The 19,166-nt window shown below is 47.9% G+C and overlaps 3 protein-coding genes across 5 annotated transcripts in view; 2 read left to right on the top strand and 1 right to left on the bottom strand.

Annotated features, from left to right (window-relative positions):
- The window catches only part of SERPINF2 (serpin family F member 2), a 52,769-nt gene extending 45,605 nt beyond the window's left edge, over positions 1 to 7,164 (top strand). Inside the window, exons 5-11 of the mRNA XM_050929474.1 lie at positions 980 to 1,051; positions 1,624 to 2,080; positions 2,430 to 2,573; positions 2,820 to 3,023; positions 3,888 to 4,030; positions 4,612 to 4,816; positions 6,094 to 7,164. Of these exons, the coding sequence (XP_050785431.1) occupies positions 980 to 1,051; positions 1,624 to 2,080; positions 2,430 to 2,573; positions 2,820 to 3,023; positions 3,888 to 4,030; positions 4,612 to 4,816; positions 6,094 to 6,419 (1,551 nt within the window). The 3' untranslated portion in view covers positions 6,420 to 7,164. The remainder of the gene's footprint in view (positions 1 to 979; positions 1,052 to 1,623; positions 2,081 to 2,429; positions 2,574 to 2,819; positions 3,024 to 3,887; positions 4,031 to 4,611; positions 4,817 to 6,093) is intronic.
- Positions 1 to 18,245, bottom strand: part of LOC127037570 (protein ABHD15-like) — a 48,808-nt gene extending 30,563 nt beyond the window's left edge. For all 3 annotated transcript variants that reach the window (XR_007770393.1, XR_007770394.1, XR_007770395.1), the window contains exon 1: positions 18,147 to 18,245. The gene's annotated coding sequence lies outside the window, so the exon portion shown is untranslated. The remainder of the gene's footprint in view (positions 1 to 18,146) is intronic.
- Positions 10,901 to 19,099, top strand: SERPINF1 (serpin family F member 1). Its single transcript, XM_050929473.1, has 8 exons — positions 10,901 to 11,186; positions 13,992 to 14,077; positions 14,488 to 14,689; positions 14,772 to 14,927; positions 15,879 to 16,082; positions 17,027 to 17,169; positions 18,052 to 18,262; positions 18,696 to 19,099. The coding sequence occupies exons 2-8, from the start codon at positions 14,000 to 14,002 to the stop codon at positions 18,953 to 18,955; spliced, it is 1,254 nt and encodes a 417-aa protein (XP_050785430.1). The 5' UTR covers positions 10,901 to 11,186; positions 13,992 to 13,999; the 3' UTR covers positions 18,956 to 19,099.
- Positions 19,100 to 19,166: the final 67 nt, after the last annotated feature.

The following is a 19,166-nucleotide window of genomic DNA, read 5'->3' as shown; positions in this document are numbered from 1 at the left end:
GTGTCACAGCACCCTATTACTGAAAAACTGCTTGCTTTCTCATTTTTACCATATAATTACAAATCAACTGGAATATAACTATTGTACGTACATTTCACTGTATAGTATATAGAGCAGATTGTCTATATGAAATTTCAGTTTGTACTGACTTCACTAGTGCTTTTTATGTAGCCTGTTGTAAAACTAGGAAACTATCTAGATGAGTTGATGTACCCCTGGAAGACCTCTGCGTACCCCAGGGGTATGCGTACTCCTGGTTGCAAATCACTGATATAAGGGACAGAAACTGATGTGTAAAGAGACTGGCTAGTGAATTAATTATTCAGTCATAAAACTGATAAAGGAAATTACCAGCTGTGGACCAGAAAGAATAAAGGCTTGGGTCTGAAACTGTCGGTCTTGGCTCTTACACTGTGCCCATCTCTGTGTTACCTGAGTGCCACATGGATCTGTTCAAATACACACAAGGAAACCTCTGTCTGTCTCTCTCTCTCCCCTGCTATTCTGTAGGGAGGTTTTTTGTCATTTAGGTGGAGTTACTGAGGGCCAGCTAGGTCCGAGAAGTGACCAGCATTGTAGATGCTGAGGCTGTGACACCCACAGAGAATGCTGCACAGATGGTGTGAGGCAGATCTGCAGTGCTAGAGGTGTGGAGAGGAGGAAAGTTCGGGGTTGAGGATGATGCTGGAGCCACAGACGGAAGAGGCAAAGGGAGGCCTGAACAAGAAGGGAGACAGAACTGGGGTGCAGGAGACTTCTTGTGCCAAGAGAAGGGTGTTAGCCAGAGATATTTAACTGAAGGAAGCTGAGATGAAGCCATCTTTTCACTTAGGCAGGACAGATCAAGAGAGTAGGCAAGGAAGAGTGATTGAATGTCTTGGAAGACCCTGGCTTGGCCCGTTTTCTTTGCAATAAGGCACTTTCTATTTTCCAAGTTTGTGCTAATGTGAAATCCTGAATAACTACTTTCAACCTTCAGGGCCCTGCAGCGGAAAATGCCACCAGCATAGAGAACCTGGAGTGGGATCCCTCAGCACAACTGACCAGTCAGGTAACAGAGAGGAGGCGGGCACTGGCCACAGCTGGGGCTGATTTGCTTCAGGCCGAGCAGCCCAGGCACAAGGGGTGATGCTGTCACTACCTCAGCATATTCTGTCCTGGGATGTACAGTGTCAACACACAGCAGCCACCTCGGCACTAATACTCCACAGTCAAAGAATACACACAAGTTCTGAGACGGAACTGGCTGCAACAGGTCCCTTATCCTCCTCCTCTTTACTATAGGTCATCATCTGGTTGCTGCTATTGTCAGGGGACTTTGATCCCTCTGCTTTTCAATGCAGCCCTAATAGGAGCTGCTCAGATGTCAGGACAATGCTGATCTTTCAGATTGCTCATCAATTCCCTCAGGGTAGCCTCCCTCTCACTGACTACCTGTCATGCTTAATCACAGAGCACGTAGCCTGTGCCAGCTAACTAGGCATGCTGCCTCCCTACCAGTGTGAACTGGACCCATTCATCCCCTCCCTGTGACAAGCCACCTGCAGCCCCAGTCAGAGAGTGAGGAATGCAGCTCTGTTTCCCTGCTTTCTCTCAATGTAACTTCCTTCTGTTTCATTGCAGCACTCTGAAGAGGCTGGAGCCTTAGAAGGAGATCCACAGTTAGTTCCCACCACCACTCTTCTGCCAGTAGTGGATCCGACCCTGCCAAATGCTGCAAAGTTGGATTCCACCTCTGACACCTGGGAAGACATCCATGGGCCTACACAGCCACTTCCTACCACGACCAGCACCACCAGCCCCGGGGCTGGCCTCACAAGCTCAGAGGGCCATCTTGTCACCAGGACAGTAGAAGAGCACAGGCAGGTGCTGGAGGGGCAAGAAGTTGATTCCTCTGAAGAGGAGGGAGAAGGTCAAGAGAGAGGCTGTGACATGTCTCAGGCGCAGACACACAGGCTAGCAGAAGGTCTGATGAAATTCACTATCGATCTCCTGACAGAGGTCCAGATGGAGACCAGCAGACCCAATGTGATCTTGTCTCCCCTCAGCATCACCCTGGCATTGTCTCAGCTGGCACTAGGTAAATTACTAGGTTCAAACAGCACAAGCTTTCACTCTCTATGATGTTCCCTCTAGGAGAAGCACCCATGGCCAATGTCCAAAATGCAAACACTAAGCCAATGTTAATCCTCTGGCTTTATTTACTAAGGGGAATGAGGTTACCCTCACTTGAGGCTGGTCTCAGTTTCACTTGCTGGGACAGCATGGACCCAGTCAGGAGGTGCTGTGGTAGCGCTGCTCACGCCTTATACTCAGGCCACCAGAGACTCTCTGGGAAGACATCAGATGCCCAGCCACAGAGGGGGGTGGTCAGAGCACCTGCCCCTTAGCCCCTTAGATATTGACACAAATCTGACGTTGCTTTTAAGGAGCAGTAAACCAGACGGAGAAACGCCTGCTGGAGGCGCTGCACTTGGAATCAGTGCCCTGTCTCCACCACCTGCTGAGCAGCATTCGCAGGCAGCTCACAGGGTCCATGCTCAGTGTAGCTTCACGCGTCTATCTGCAGAAAGGTGAGAGGCAGGAATGGGGAATTTCTACTGGGGTGTGGCTGCTGAAATAAAACTCTCTGTGACACACACACACAGACTGAAGAAGCTGTGCTGATAGAACAGTGACACCTGTTAGTTTCCTGAAGTACTCCCTGTGGGGATACCCCTGCTATCTGGTGAGCACATCTGGCTTCACACTGCACTTCTGACACGCTGAGTGAGTTTCATCAAGGCCAGATGACCTCATGTCGAGTTCCTTCCTTGCAGGGTTTGAGGTTAAAGAGAAATTCTTGGAGAACTCGGAACGATTCTATGGGGCAAAGCCTATGATCCTGTCTGGGAACAATGAAAATGACCTCATAGCCATAAACAAGTGGATAAAGGAGGCAACTGAAGGGCAGATATCCACTTTCCTGGATCAGCTCCCTGCAAGCACTGTGATGCTCCTGCTCAATGCTGTCCACTTCCAAGGTGAGCTTCAGCGCACTCCACAGTCCCCACTTTCCAGCCTTCCCCCCTGGAACTAGCTGGGGTTCCAGGTGAAGTGGCTGCATGTACCCAGGTGGAATCTCCTTTCATTTCTTCCCCATTTTGCTAGATCCCTCTTCCTCCTCCTGCATGTATGCAGTTCCCCTTGTTTAGTTTTCAAATCTCATTACAGCGCAGCCTCCTGACTTCCTCACCTGTGCTACACATGTTAACTGACCCAGGAGCCAGAACTAACCCACGGCGTCCCTGTCGCCTCGCTGGTCCTGGTCCCTAGGAGGCAGTGCATCATCTTGCTCTTTTTAGCCAGGTCGCACACAATTCATTAGGTGCCCAGCAAGGTGCTCTGAGGTGCTCCTGCTAAGTACTGGCCAGCTTACAGCCCAGCACAACTGTAGCCTGGTCTTCCTCTAATTCCCTGAGGGCTGAGTACCTTTGTGCTGTCAGGGGCCTGGCCTGTACACTTGCAGGAGCTCCTTGCCCTATCACTGATGCTGGCCTCCTTCCTCAATCCCTGAATTACTGGTCGCTCTGCAGCTGTCTCTCTTCTCCATCACTGATTTTACCCTGCATTTGCATTCTCTACTTCCTCCCCACAGCACCTCAGTCTTCTCCCTCATCACTGAGGCACAGAGAGGGGATGCCATTAGGCGCTGGCTCATTCCACTGCACCACACAGCCTCTCCTGAGGATAAAGACATCCTGCACTCACAATTCTTCCTGCTATGGCACTTCTTTCTCCCTGCTCCAGTCACCACTCACCTGTTTGCTGATGTGTTGTCAGGCACTTTCCTTTGTTTTTCATTCAGGTTTGAGTTTGATTAATTATAAATTTATGGTTTTGGACAGGATTTTGGAGGCATGAGTTTGATCCCAGCCAGACTGGGCCAGATGTATTCCACCTTGATGACCAGTTCATAGTTCCAGTTGAGATGATGAAAGCTCAGAAATATTCCCTGAGCTGGTTTACTCTGGATCCCCTGGAGGTTCAGGTAAGAGTCTGTCTGGGGTGTTGCTGGGCAGCTACGGGAATATCCCTTTGTTACTGCAATGCCCCCACTGCATCCATGTTCTATGAGAAGAGATGGGTAATACCGATTCACAGACGCAGGACACAGAAGTTCTTTTCAAACATCCTTTGCCTTCGTTCCCTGAAAGGCTGTAACATCTTTGCCCTCAAATTCATGGGATGATGGACTAGATGGGACCTAATGGACCTTTTGGATAAGTCTGAGAGAAATGAAGCAATATGGAGATGGAATTCTCCCATGAAAAATGGGAGGATCTCTTCAAAACAGGGCCACTGCAATGTAAATGCAGTTCATGTTACAGGGAAACCTTTGTCTTTTCTCGTATCTTTGGTCTCTACCTGTTTTGTGGATAAATACTGGATCTGAGCATTAGCACTATCTGTTCCAGTCTGACCTCTGTCTCCCTGGGATAAACAGCCACTCCATTCCCATCATGCTGCCCTGCTCCCCCTGGCTAATTGTTCAAATCGCTTTCTGAGCCCTCATTGTCTTTGCCTGGCTGTTTCCTGTTCCACCAGTTCTTCTGATTGGTTTGTTTCCAGGTAGCCAGGTTTCCCTTTAAGGGCAACATGAGTTTTGTGGCCATTGTCCCAAACCAGTTTAAGTGGAACGTCTCCCAGGTGCTGGTGAACCTCAGCCATGACAAGCTGCACAGCCGCTTCCCCAAGGAGAAGCCCACCATGGTAAAGATGCCCAAACTGCATGTAGATTACCAGCTTGAACTCAACCAAGTCCTCAGCCAACTAGGTAATGCCCAGGATGAGGTTTGAATGGCATGAATGGGTTGGGCTGATTGCAGTTATCTGTGTACTGAAGCTCAGAACTGATCTCCTTGCTCTAGGCAACTTCAAACTTGTAACTCTTTACTCTTCTCTCTGTCCCTGCCCTTTGCTTTTTTAGCACCAGCCTTTTCTCTGCCCACCCCCCAAAAATGTGGCCACTGTTGATCTGAGAGCCTTCTTCACTGCAGTTCCTGTAGCTGTCTCTCCCTATCTTCCCCTCTTCAGCTTTCCATCTCACTTCCAAACTCAGCTGTGACCACCTTTCACCTGCCTGTGACCTCAGTTTATTTTCCCTTGATGTTGGGATGTATGAACTGCTAAGACAACTGTGCTTCTCAGTGACAATACAGATGACAAAGCCCAGAACAAAGTGTGTGAGAACTAAGGACAAAACAGTCTTTGTTAAGAGGGTCTGGACCGGGTTGTGAAATGGACTTCCAGATGAGATTAGGCAAAAGCAGAGTCTGAGTGTGTTTAGGAAATGCAGCAGAACCTTCCTCATGGACAAAGCATTTCCAGCATAGCAGGAATGACATTCACCACAAAGCCCCCGACCTACCCAAGCATCCTTCAAAAAACAAAATCTACAACCAACCAATAAACACCAAGCAGCAAACAAAATATACCCCACCAGAGCTTCCCACCCCTTAGGAAGAAATGCCGGAGGCTTTATGAATTCCACTAGGGACATCACTGTGGAAGGTGCCCTGATACCATGCTTTGGGCAGCAGTATAAAGCCCCAGGATAGATGGTCAGTCCATATGAAAGCTGTGTTTTGTTTGGCACTGGCAGCTATCCATACAGGGAAGCACTGATAAATCTGGCCAGAGTGCACTTTTCCTTACTCTGCCTGCCCATTCCCTAGCATGGGATCTGGTATGGTGCACTGTCCAGTCCCTGGTGTTGTGTATAGTATACAGTGATACAGACTGTTATTCCTCTAGTCTAAGCAGAGGTTCGCAAACTGGGGGCTAGGACCCCTGGGAGGGTTGCGAGCTGTCCGCTTCCACCCTAAACCCCGCTTTGTCTCCAGCATTTATAATAGTGTTAAATATATAAACAACTGTTTTTAATGTATAAGGGGGGGAGGATCGCACTCAGAGTCTTGCTATGTGAAAGGCGACACCAATACAAAAGTTGAGAACCACTGTTCTACAGGGATAGAATGAATGTCTGAGCCAATGGCACTGAACTAGTGAGTAGATAGGCTTCTGTTTGATCCCAATTTGATTTCTATTTAGGCCTCGGGGAGTTGTTTTCCACCCCAGACCTGCAGAAAATCACAGATGAGCCTCTCTTTGTATCCAGTATCCAGCATCAGTCCACCCTGGAGCTTGCAGAAGATGGCGTGGAGGCATCAGCTGCCACTAGTGTCATGATGTCTCGTTCACTCTCCACTTTCAGCCTCAACCAACCCTTTCTCTTCATCATCTTTGAGGAGACAACGGGCATCCCACTCTTTGTGGGCAGCATCCAGAATCCCAATCCCAGCGCTCCCCAACAGAAAAAAGAGCCACAGGACTCACCTACCCTGAAAAATGCCATCAAAAATAGTATCCCCAAATAAGGGAGGAGCAGTGCCTAGGAGTCCTGGGACTGCTGCCTGTGAGACCTCTGTAGCAGGGTCTTTCTTTCCTGGCTGGGCTTCCATCAGAAGCCCTTCTGCCCCATCCCAGTGGGTCCCCTCTGGCAGGGCTCTCTCTAGAGCCCCTCAGCACCACTCTTGAGCAGCAGTGCTGGTATCAAATTGTCTTGAATACTCATTAGCTTCTGACAATGTCTCTATGCAATTGGACAAAGACAAGAGGTGTAAAAGCTGCTCTTCCCTCTGAGCCCCTTATGCACATTCCTTGGTCAGGACATTCATCAAACAGCAGGACTTGCTTGTCACTAGATAGGCAAATAGCAGCAAAATCAAATTGATTAGCAGCCAGTCACCTTCCCTGGGATGTGAGTCTCAGCTACTATTTCTGATAAAGGTTCTGCCTAGAACATTCCTGCCCCTGTCCAGCAGGTATTGGGATTTGCTGGGTGTGTGCAAGGGAGGGGGCTCATTTCTATCCCGAGCAGCAGCCCTTCACCTGGGATGTTGGAGGCATCTTTTGTAAAGTATTTTTTAGTAATTTTTATGTTGGCAGAAGAATAAAGAGTGAAACAGATGATGTTTGGCTGAGTTGTCACTTTGAGAGACACCCGGCGGAGACTGGAAAGGGGCACAGCAGTGCAGCAAACAGGCAGAGTAACTGCAAAGACTTGGGGGGAAAAAGAGTTACTGGGGCTTGACTGAAAGATGGAAGGTCCTAAAGAGTCTCATGAGACTGGGGGACATGAAGGGGTCCTAAAGGGTCCCTTCTCCTTACTCCAACTCTCCTTACTCCAACTCTCACCACCAGAATAGGCGCCACAGGATGAGATTAATGGCTAGTAAATATGGAACCATTAAAAGGACATTGCCTATTCCCCTTTGGAAATCTCAGCTGAACATACCAGAGAATCCACTAATGTGGGTGGATACAAAGAGTGGGGAGATCCAGTCTGATGCCATAGGGTCTGAGCTGAATGCTGTAGGGGTCAGGAAGGAAATGTCCCCATTAGCAGCGTACAACAACTGGCTGGTCTTTGCCTTCCTCTGAGGGAGGAATTGGTATTGGGCACTGCCAGCTGGCAGGCTACTGGATTCAATGGATGAGTGGTGTAATCTGGTCTGGCACATCCTACATGTGGCTTGTTATCTTATGTTGGGTGCTCCTGAGCCTGCAGAACAATGCTACCGGAGTTTGACATCTTCCAGGACACGACTGCATCTCCTTGGGGTCAGAGTCACTTCCTTCTGTCAGTACAGGAATGGTGTTCACCTGGAGCTTCACTTCTGAGATGGGTCCAGCTCACTGGATCCCTGCTCTGAAATAACTCAGCATGTCTGACCCAAACAGCAAAGACTGATGGTTTGGGGGAAAAGTAACCCCCACCGCAGCAACTGAAGCTGTTACACGTTAGTCTTGCTAGTTTTGGTGTTTCTGTAGCAATTAACAGTGAATGTCTACATGCTGACAAAGGGAATTTAGAACCACTCTTTGTTGGCCATCGCAGATTCTGCTTCTCATTGCTTCTAGGAAGCCCTTCTAGGGTATGTCTACAGTGCATCTGGGAGCGAACCTCCCACCCTGGTCCACAGACCTGGGTTAGCAGGGCTCACAGTAGTGTGCTAAAGGTAGCTATGTAGACGGGGTGGTTTGGGCTCTGAAGCCCACCCTCCTCCTACAGGTTTCAGAGCCCAAGCTGCGACATCTACACAGCTACCTTTAGCACATTACCGTGAACCCTGCTAACACAAGTCTCTTCACCTGAGCTGAGAGGCTCACTCCCAGACACCATACAGATATACCTTAGTGGTTTTGTTTTCGCATGGAAGTAGCTAAAGAACCAGTCACATTCCCAACAGCTCTCCCTTTCCTGAGTAGATCTGCCCCAACCAGAGAGCAAGCTGCCTGCTGGCATCTCCCTCACTGACTGGCTGCACTTTCTGTTGGGATTGGAGGGAGGAGGATCGACTCACTGACCTCAAACTTCAGGGACACAAGAAACTATTTCAAAGAAAGCAACTGGCTCAAACCTGCAATTACCAATAGACACCACACATGGTTTACAGACTCCAAGTGTTAGGGGAGACCAGCTACGAGTAATTACCAGCCCTGTGACCCATGGAATGACGTTTACTGGTCAAGAAGAGGGTGTAATTACTCTACTATGTAATTATCAAGAAAACCACCAGGAATCCAGCTCTATTACCAGGGCCCTCAGGGAACATTTCAGATTGCTTTGCTCTCATAATTACTGCCTTATTTTAGAGATGCTGGTCCATGCCTTAGTTAGGTCTTGCCTTGGCTGCTGCAACTTCCTCCTTGATTCGCACCTTGCTGCATTCCACTCTATCCAAAATCCTGCAGCTAAAGTCATCTTCCTTCCACACCGCCTTCCGGCTCCCTTGGTGCAGAATGTAAATTTTTCTTCCTCTTCAAAGCTCTGCACAACTCAGTTCTTATTTCCTCTTACTCCCCTTCATTCTGGTAGTTCCCTCCTGCATTTCTTCTCCTACTCTCATCTTCACTTTGTTCCAGAGGGCAGTGGCTAGTTCCTGCTGTGCTGTGTATAAGGCACAATTAACTTTTTATGTTCAACAAATAATATGTTATGTCAAAATTAATTCATGAGATTTTGTGCAGTCTTTGAGGCTCTCTGATGGAGGGGGCTGTAGAAATGCAAACTATTATTAACATCCAGGCTCAGGACTTCACACCACAGGACAATGCTCTTGCTTCCTAACATCCATACATCTTGGTAGTGACCCTTGAACCTATTCTCTATCATAGATTGTAAGGCTGGAAGGGATGACTGTAATCTTCTAGTCTCAAATGTATGACACAGGCCATAGGACTTCCTTAAATTAATTCCAGTTTGAACTAGAGAAGGTCTTTTAGAAAAACATCCCATCTTGATTTAAAAAATTCCAGTGATGGAGAATTTCCCATGTCCCTTAGTAAGCTGTTTCAATGGTCAATTACCCTCAGTGTTAAATTTATACTTTATTTCCTGTCTGAATTTTTTGAACTTCCAGCCATTGGATCTTGCTATAACTTTTTCTGCTAGTTTGAAAAGCCCTTTATCATCAAATTTCTGTTCCCCCATGTAGGTGCAGGACCTCTGCCCTGAAAACAATTGCCCATAGGGTGGAGCCATCACTAAATTAATATTTCTTGATAACTTTCATATCTGAAATGTTATTGAATTTCTTCACTATAGCAAATCCATATGAATATCAAACATACAAAATGTCCATGACATAAAGCCTAATGCTGTTCAGAAAGAATATGCTCTATTTGAAATAAAATAAGCCACTCAAACCAAAATAAAATGTCCACATGGGTTTGCACTGGTTTAACTAAGTTTGTTTAAACTCACAACTTTAGTTAAACTGATGCAACTCTCCACATAGGAAAGGTCTAATTGACTTAGCTAAAGCAAAATAGGTGTGTTCACACAGCCTTTGCATGGGTTAAAAATCACACCTATAGTTAAACTGGTGCAACTTTCTTGGGTAGACAAGGCCTTAGTAAGAATCAGCCCAAAGCCTTTCACGAGGGGCATTTTAGTACTAAACACATACATTAAGAAGAAGAAGTGGAGAAAAACATGGGAAATGACAACTGCTAATCTCCAACAACCAGCGTCACTCAGCCTCGGGTGAATGCAGAAGGGGTCACAGGGACAAGTTTATTTCCACAGATTACTGCTTACAATACAAGTCCAGAAGCAGTTTCCACATAAGGCTGTAACTGTTCATCTTATTACTGCTCAGAAAGACTGTTTTCTTCTCGCTTGGCCATGGTCAATGAAGCAGCACCGACCCACAAGAAACCAAATGGGATGATTTGCTTTTCAAGCTCACAAAGATGCTGGTTTGCGGTTCATGTGGGTCTCCAGTCATCCCCTCTTCCCATCAGCTGAGGGCCTGCAGGCGATGAGTGCATGTATGAATAAATCAGTTTTATGCTTCTCATTGCCTAGAGGGTAAGGCCTGCGGCACAGCAAGGATAGATTCCAGGACAATCCCAAATGTGGGGTTTGGTACAGCTGCCTTCACTACACTTTCAGCATTTTCCTTTAGACAAGCTACTTGCAGCCACAGTCCCATCTCACTTCTCCTTCATATTAGGTCATTCTTGTTAATACTGACCCTGCATCTTGGCTAGAGCCACTCCTGGGTCCTTTCTCCTTAGTTGCTTTAAATCAATATCTGGATCCTGCTACTGGGTAGAGGTTCTTGCTATGTTAAATATTAAAGTTGCTGCTATATTAATGATGCTCCCACAGCTCCCACAGAGCCATCACCAAGTATTTTATAACTCCCTGAGGTAGGGAAGGAATAGTCCCATTTTACAGATGGGGAAGTCAGGGCACTGAGATGGGAGCTGACTTGCCCAAAGTCACACAAGAAGCTTGTGACAGAGCACAGAATAGAAGCCAGAGAACTTGGTTCTCAGTCTTGTGCTTTAACCACTGACTGTTTCTCAAATAATGGGCATTTGCTTTGGGAGCTGGATCAAGTGCAGGATTAAAGCCAGCACAATGCAGTGACAATCACAGGATCAAAAAATGAGAGCAGACCACTTTAAGAGAGCCCTGGGAAGTGTAACCTGAAGCCTGCAGAAGGCTGGGCTTGGGGGCAGTCTGCTGGCAGGCAGCAAAGCAAGCAGATGTGGCTGTTATAAATTCCATGCTATCCAGACTCTCAAGGGTGGTAACACAGGACAGCACTGGCTGAGAGGAGTCTGAGGTAAGGAGCAATTCACCCTGCTTCCAGACCTGTTGGCCCACAGCTAGTAGCAATGGGAGTACCCAGAATGATGGGGAGGGCACAGGAATGAGCCCGGGGGAGGAGGCCCTCTTGCAGGGCCTGGGAGACAGGAGTGATGGTCCTTGCTATGGTGTGGCCTGGGGAGTGAAGAATTCCTTCCGGGGAAACAGAAGTAGGCTGGAAATGGGGGACTCTCCCAGAGGGCCTGGGCACCAGATGGGGTCATGGGGCTTCTCCTGGAGGGACTGAGGGCCAGAAGTGTGCTTGGGAACAAGGGTCCCTCCTGCAGGCTCTGAGGATCAAGCATGGATGGGCAGGGGCTTACAGTTCTGCATCAATTAGCACTTGTGTTGCAGTTAGTTTTCTTTGCAATAGAAACTGAGTCCAGCAGAAAACTGAGTCTGACCCTCTTGGTGAGGTGCTCTGAGACACCCCCCAATACAGAGAAACAGACCTCATAGGTGGGGTGGCTGTGAGATATCCCACACTCAAATGTGCTTGAGAATAGTTAGAGACCTTCAGAACTCTCTAGCCTGGGAGTATGCTGTTTTATTTCAGAGCTGCAGAGATCCAGGGATGGGACAATTCACACTTTGAAAGTATCTTCTCAGCTTGTTTCCCAACTTGCTCTTTCTGAGTCTAACATCATAGATTGCGTGCTCTAGATCTTTTCCTTTCTTTTTAAACAAACCTATAGATTTTTTAAGTTACGCTAGAAATCACCCCAGCTCTGCTCCAGCAATGACTTTTTCTATCTGCAGTTTTGGCTGTGTGCATCATAACTGAACAAATAGAATCCAGATGTTCAGGCCTATTCAAGCTCAGCGGGGCTTTGTCATTCTAAAATGGAAATCACTTATTGGCAAAGCCTGCAAAATATGAGGGTGGTGACAATCTTGGCAAAGATGATAAAATCTGGGAATGCACTCTCCATTCTCATGCTCCCAGGAGCACAGAGCAGTTAGGAGCAGAGAGTATTGTAGAGCCTTTTTTCAGAGAAAAGACCACACTTCATGGAAAACCCACATCTCATGTCTAGCCCAAAGCAAACCTCTCACACTAGGCATAATGGGAAAGCCAGGTGAAGAATCTACTTGCAGCAGGCATCCTCAGACAGCATCCAGCCAGAATCTCTCTGCTCACGTGTTCCACAGGAGACAGGCCTACTCAGAAATCCTCACCATGAGGCTCACTCTCCCAGGAACGAAAAGTCCCTGAATGACATCCACCCTCACACCACCTAACATTGCTTTGGTCCAGTACGGCAGCTCCAGTCAGAGCATACTTTCTGCACTTGAAAGAAATCCAGAATACCGCTCTCCTGGGTGGGGGGTGGTGTCTGAGCATAGATGCAGGGAGAGAATCCATGAGTCTTGCGAAATTGGACTGCATTGCCAGTTTCATGTCTGCTGTAAATGGAAACAATGCTACAGAGGATTCTCTTTTGGCAGGTTTTAGAGCAGCAGGCGTGTTAGTCTGTATCTGCAAAAAGAACTCTAGTACTTGTGGTACCTTTGAGACTAAAAGGATGCTGTAGAGGCACAGTGTTTCCTAAAGCAAAACTGCTACCATAGAGAGAGGGTCTGGGGGAGCTTTTTCTTGTAGGGGAATCCTCTGCCTGAACAGGCTGGTCCCTGAATTGTAGTTATTGTGGACACGTGGCTTTCAGAGTCTGCAATTCTACCAACAGCCATGTTTGCTTTAGAGCTGCATTTAATCTGAAACATGTGCAGGCTCCTACTCCTCTGGCTGCACGGGATCACTGGGGTTAGTTAAATACAAGCGCTCTTCCTTTAATTTCTTTGGAATTTGTATAAACACTGCTTTCACCCAGCCCCTGTGGCATCTGACCTCAGGGACATGATATCCCTGCAATAGCTCTAATTTACTGAGGATGAAAGTTTGGGTAACACTACCCTTTGGACCAGACACATCATTGTACAGAATCCTCCTATGCAGACACTAGAGAGGTTAACACTGGATTTCTGAAAAAGAACAGGATTAGTGGCCCTAGGGACCTTGGTGTTTTTTTTCTATCAGGAATCCTGAGTAAGCCCAGTCCTGTCCTTTACCTCCTCTCTGCTTTAGCCTCTACCCCATGATATGCATTTAGGGTAGGAAGAGTTCATGGGTCTCCGTTTGGAGCCCATCAATGCTGCTATTTAATCAGCTACGGAGCCAGAGTGGTAGTAAGTTGCTCATGCAGCCAGTAATCCTCCAAGGATAGGGCTACTCAGTGAGCAAGACTGAGGCTAGGAAGTGAATTGGAGGGCTGGGCAGGGGGTATGTGCGTGTTCAGGACAACAGCAGTAGTCCATTGACTTATTTTATTTCATCCAGTGCTAGTTGTTGCACTTGCTGCTTTTGTATGACTATCGCCTTTTTGAGTGCACGGGATGTAAAGCAGCAAGAAGAGTCTCTTGTGCACTGATCTGATCTAGTACCTTTCAGGGCCTTGGAGTCTGGTGTCTTGTCTGAGAGCCAGTGTGATTTGCATCACATCTCTACCTCTGCTTTTGGGCACAGGCACACCTGCCCGCATGTCCACAAATGTGCATGCCACACTCTCAAGAACCTCAAAGCAGCTAGAGTTGAACCAGCTGAAGAAGCCACACGCTGAGGATTTGCAACTGATCAGCTGTGCACAGCAGGTCCTGCTGCAGAGATACATACTAGATGCACATGCAGTTCCGGCTAGGTGTAGCAGGTGGAGCTAGCTGGAACAAATGAGTAGGCAGACTGACTAGGGCAAACAGCTCTATTAATAGTGTTCTGCTCTTCTAGGTTCCATCATGCAGACTCTGGTTGTTCTTCTGTGGCTAGGGCTCCTAGCCCCCCCTAGCAGATCTCAGGACTCGGCTGCAGAGCAGGTGAGTGAGATACAAAACATGACAAGGAGAGTGAGAAACTTGGTGCATAAAACTTCCAAAATTAAAATTCTAAATGGGAATATTAAGCACCATCCTCCAGAGCTACCAAGGATAACCTAGGACCATCATGGGCAATGACATGGGGAAAGGTAAGTCCTGCTCTGCCCAGGTAAAAGCATGGTGGAATCTCCAGTAGGTACAGCAGGAGGGTCTGGGTTCTATTCCCAGCTCTGCCTATGACATACTGTGTGACCCTCTGTTTTCCCAACGGTAAGACAAGGCCAGTACTTCCCCAGCTTGAAGAGGAATGTCTGTATAGCACTTTGCAGGTGAACAGTTCTCTGGCTATCATACTGCTCTTGCCTTCTGATGCATAGCAATTCTAAAGAAGTGTTTCTTGTGCCTGCAAGGACTCTGGTACCCCTGGAAGAGGCAACACAGAGGCAGCTGAGGAGGAAGATCCCTTCTACAAAAGCCCTGTAAACAAATTGGCAGCTGCAGTCTCCAACTTTGGCTATGACCTGTATCGCCAGCAATCGAGCAAGACTCCCACCTCCAATGTGTTACTGTCACCCTTCAGTGTAGCTACTGCGCTTTCTGGCCTTTTACTAGGTGAGTCCCTACTCCTCCTCCTCACGCATTCTTGTGCATGGCTGGAGGGGGGACCTCATGCTCCTTTATTTATGGTTGGCAGGCGCTGGAGAGCGAACAGAAGACCTGATTTCTCGTACTCTCTTCTATGACCTGCTTAACAAGGCTGAGGTCCACAACACCTACAAGGAGCTGTTGGCTAGCATCACTGCACCTGTAAAGGGCCTAAGAAGTGCCACCCGCATTGTTGTGGAGAGAAGTAAAAACCTTTCTTCACCTGCCTACATAAATCTTGTTTTTGTCCCTGAGCAGCAGTCAGTAGAGCAGAATGGATGGGTAACAGTCACAGGCACCAATGGCTTCAGTTACAGGACACAGCTGTGTCTGGAGCCTAAGCACCTGCTTCTGCCCTGTGCTGATTGCACCATGCAGTAACAATCTTGGGGGTCCCTATAAAGAGCAGAAAATGTTTATTAAAATCAAAGACGTGTCAACAGGCACTTGGCAACAGAGCTGCTGGCACAGAAGGGACCCATGAAGAACTTGCTTTGATAATTTCATCTCCTCCCTAAGCCTCACCGCAGCTGTGCCTACCTCCCAGGAGCCATCTGATGTATTTTCAGTTCTAGATACAGTTTGATTATATCTTTCGCTTTACAATAATGATCAGCCCCTGCCTGGAAGACAGATCATATAGGACTGTTTGACCCCTCCGAGTCAGTTAAAATGCCAGGTTTCACTCTGCTCTAGACCATCTTGATAAGAATGCTAAAATCTCCCACTTCCCCCTGTCAACCTGATGGCCTGAGGAAGATCCAAGCTCCTCAATATGCTGTAATCATGTACGGAGTATAGGGGCAGGGCTAGAGTCAGACACCAAAGTGTGGCAGCTACAGGGTGCCGTTCAATTCCCATCACCCATCTTTACCCATTAGTTGAAGGTTTTGGCAGACTACAGCATAGGATGCGGCTGCGAGACTAGATAAATACATCAGTTCCCCACACAGCTTTAGTCAGCCTCTCTAGGGGTTTGCACACGCCTGTGCATCACAACAATGGGTATTTAGAAGACTAGGGCTTAGGTATCTGTAAGTATGTCAGGAAAGGGCATGGGTTGCTCACTGACAGGCCTTCAGCTGTATCTCATTGCCTTGGGATTTTGTCTCCGATAGAGGGAGTAGGCTACAGTAACGGTCTTTCTGCCTCTCAGAACTGAGAATGAAAATGGGGTTTGTGAGCCAGCTGGAGAAGTCCTATGGGGCACGGCCCAAGTTGCTGACTGGCAATGCCCATTCAGACCTTCATGACATCAACAACTGGGTGCAACAACAGACCAAGGGAAAGATTGTCAAATTCCTGAAGGAGATACCTAGAGGCATCAGCATCTTCCTCATCGGGGCAGCTTATTTCAAAGGTAAGAGCTTACGGTCGTTCATTGGGGGTGGGGGGGGGTGTCTCCTAATTGCATGCCAGAAAATACAGGAGGGAAGGTCACATTCTGGCCAGGGCACATTGAAGAGGTAGGCAGAAAGACAGAGTGACAGAAAGAAACTTCTTTGAACACATGGATATAGATTCTCTACTGTGAGTTTAGTAAAGGAGGTGAGACAGATGCCTGATGAACGTGGAAAGAATTTCCCCATAGGAGGAGTCACTACTCACAGGAAGCTGAGTCTTGACCTGCTTGCAAAAAGGGGTCAGGGAAGGAGGAAAGTGAAAGCCTGTAAGGATGAAAGACAGAATGTCCTGTCCAATGGAAGGAGATTCATCAAGCTTGCAGATGGGACTGTGCCTGCCACACCACCTCTCTCCACGGACAGGAGATACTGGGCAGCTGTTCTAGGGAATCCAGACATCAAGTATTTATATTACAAGAGCAGCTCTTGGCCTAGTCAGGCTCAGGGCCACGTTGTGCTGAGTGCTCCTCAAACAGGTACAGACAGTCCCTGGCCAGGAGAGTCAACAATGAGCAAATACACAGGTGGAGATTAGCAGTACCACTTATATTTATGCATATAAAGTATAAAATAGTTATGTATTTATAAGTACATAAATAAAATATCAGCTCTCTCCAGCAGCTCCTCCACCCAACCGGCATGTCAGCTGACTTCATGTCCAATATGGCCAAACCTCAGATGGGATGAAAGGGACTAGCGAGCCAACAGTAACAATAAGACAAAGTTGCAAGTATAGCTGATCCCTGTAACTGGCTTTCTGACCTCTATCATCCTCCAAGACCAATCCCCTAAAGCAGGGCTCTTTCATGTATGAAACCACAATACCATTCTATTGGCTACACACTCAGGCCTTAGGTTTTCCCATTATTCCTGAACATTCCTGTTTTATTTTTAAAAATAGGACAGTGGGGGACCAAGTTTGACCCCACAAAGACTATGCCGCAGGACTTCCACCTGGATGAAGACAGATCTGTGAAGGTGCCCATGATGTCGGACCCCAAAGCCATACTACGATATGGCTTCGACTCAGAACTCAACTGCAAGGTCAGGTGAAGGACTGAGCAAGAAAGAGAATGTAGCCCCTGTGCAAAATCACCTCGCCCTAGACGAGGGAAAGATCCATTTTTACTCACTAGCTCTCCCCTGACTAGAGGGTGAGTTCTGCCCCTTCCACCAAACTCCTGTAACTCTTATTCTTTACACCAGGGCAGAGAGCTTTGGGTTTGCTCAGAGAACTCCACATCCCCATGATCATATGGCAAGCAACTACAGCTCTAAGTAGCATAAAGGTCTCTCTAGTCTGTACAGCTGCCCCAGCTGGGCAGGGAGGAAAGGGATAGGTTGCAGGGAAGGATAGGCTCTGGTAGAAGTTCCTCTCTGACTCACTGCCTTTCAAAAAGTGGCATATTATTTGCTCTACCACGTGGTTCCAGCCTGTTCCTAATGGAGCTCCACCCTCTGGTAAGCATCCTCCCTCTGACAGGGGAGGGAAAGTGCTGCTTCTGGGAATTCATCAAGGCTGTTCCTGAAATAGCTGGAAAAGTTGCTAGTGAGCTAGGCAGGGCTGGCCCTGGGTCAGACTCTCAGAACTGGGGACTGTGCATAGCACAGCATCAGTATAGGGGTCAAAGTTCCAGCTGAAAATTCCGCTCCCTCACATACTGCAATTCAGTACAGATTCTCACAGGAAAAATGTTGCATTTTGCATTTCCTTTCACAGCAGGAGGAACAGGGTTTAGGGCAGAAGTCTGTACTGTGGAGGGGCAAGGGGAACCTGTAGTATAGCAGATAAGCAGGGTGGGAAGGAAAAACCTGGTAGGTGGAGTGCTGGCTGGCCATCCAAGGTTCAGAGACCACAGCTGGCACTGGGAGATTCTGCTGGTGCGTTTAGAGATAACTCCTTGTCTTTTCTTACTACACCTCCAGATTGCCCAGCTACCACTGACAGGCGGCGTCAGTGCTATGTTCTTCCTGCCACAGAAGGTGACCCAGAACATGACCCTGATTGAGGAGAGTCTCACCTCGGAGTTTGTCCGTGACATAGACAGGGAGCTGAAGACCATTCACGCTGTGCTGAGCATACCCAGGCTGAAGCTGAGCTCTGAGGAGGCACTTAGCAGCACACTACAGGAGATGAGTATGTACACAGAATGGCCCTCTGCAGGCTGCTGGGGCTCAGAGCTGCTCCTTCAGCTTCCTGAGAACAAGCAGTCAATGGTCACAAGCTAGGTCCTGCTGTCATATGTATGGACTTCATTGACAACTGCAGTTCATGCTTTCATCTCTCACATAGGCTCTGCCTGGGGCCCACTCCCACCATCCCCCAATGAGCTCAATGGGCCCTATGATTAGGGCTGCCAATTTTGGTTGGATTTATTCCTGGAGATTTCATCACATGACCATCTTTAATTCCTGGAAACTCCAGACCAATCCTGGAGGATTGGCAACCCTACCTATGACTCCTCCCCTTTGCAGCACTAGTAGTACGGCCTCAATCTGCAGCACTGTCTACTTACCCTCCCAGAAGACCCCTTCTTCCCAGCTAATGGAATCTTCCTCCTTTCCTACAGGGCTCCAGTCACTCTTCACATCACCTGACTTCAGCAAGATTTCTCCCAAATCCACCAAACTCTCTCATGTGCAACACAAGGCAGTCCTGGAACTAAATGAAGATGGGGCAAGATCCACACCAAACCCTGTAGAGAATGCTGCTCGCCTGACCTTCCCCCTCGACTACCATCTAGACAGACCGTTCCTATTTGTGCTGCGGGATGACACCACGGGAACCCTCCTCTTTATTGGCAAAATCCTGGACCCTAGGAGCACTTAGCTCCTATTGACAGCAGCCTGCAATGTTAGAGTCCTCCAGAAAGGCTGGGGTAACTGGGAAGAATGCTGGGTCCATGCTCTGCTGCACAGTCAAACTTGCAAATCTTATGCCTACATGCTGCAATAAAAGAGCTTTTGCCACGAACAGCTCAAAGCGCCGCAGTGTTCTCCCCTGTAATACAGGCCCTGGTTTGGTTTGCATTCGGTCCCCA

The sequence above is a fragment of the Gopherus flavomarginatus genome, chromosome 19, assembly GCF_025201925.1.
Source record: "Gopherus flavomarginatus isolate rGopFla2 chromosome 19, rGopFla2.mat.asm, whole genome shotgun sequence".
Classification (NCBI taxonomy): Eukaryota; Metazoa; Chordata; order Testudines; family Testudinidae; genus Gopherus; species Gopherus flavomarginatus.
Note: the sequence above shows the minus strand (reverse complement) of the source record. Positions and strands in the feature narration are given on the sequence as shown.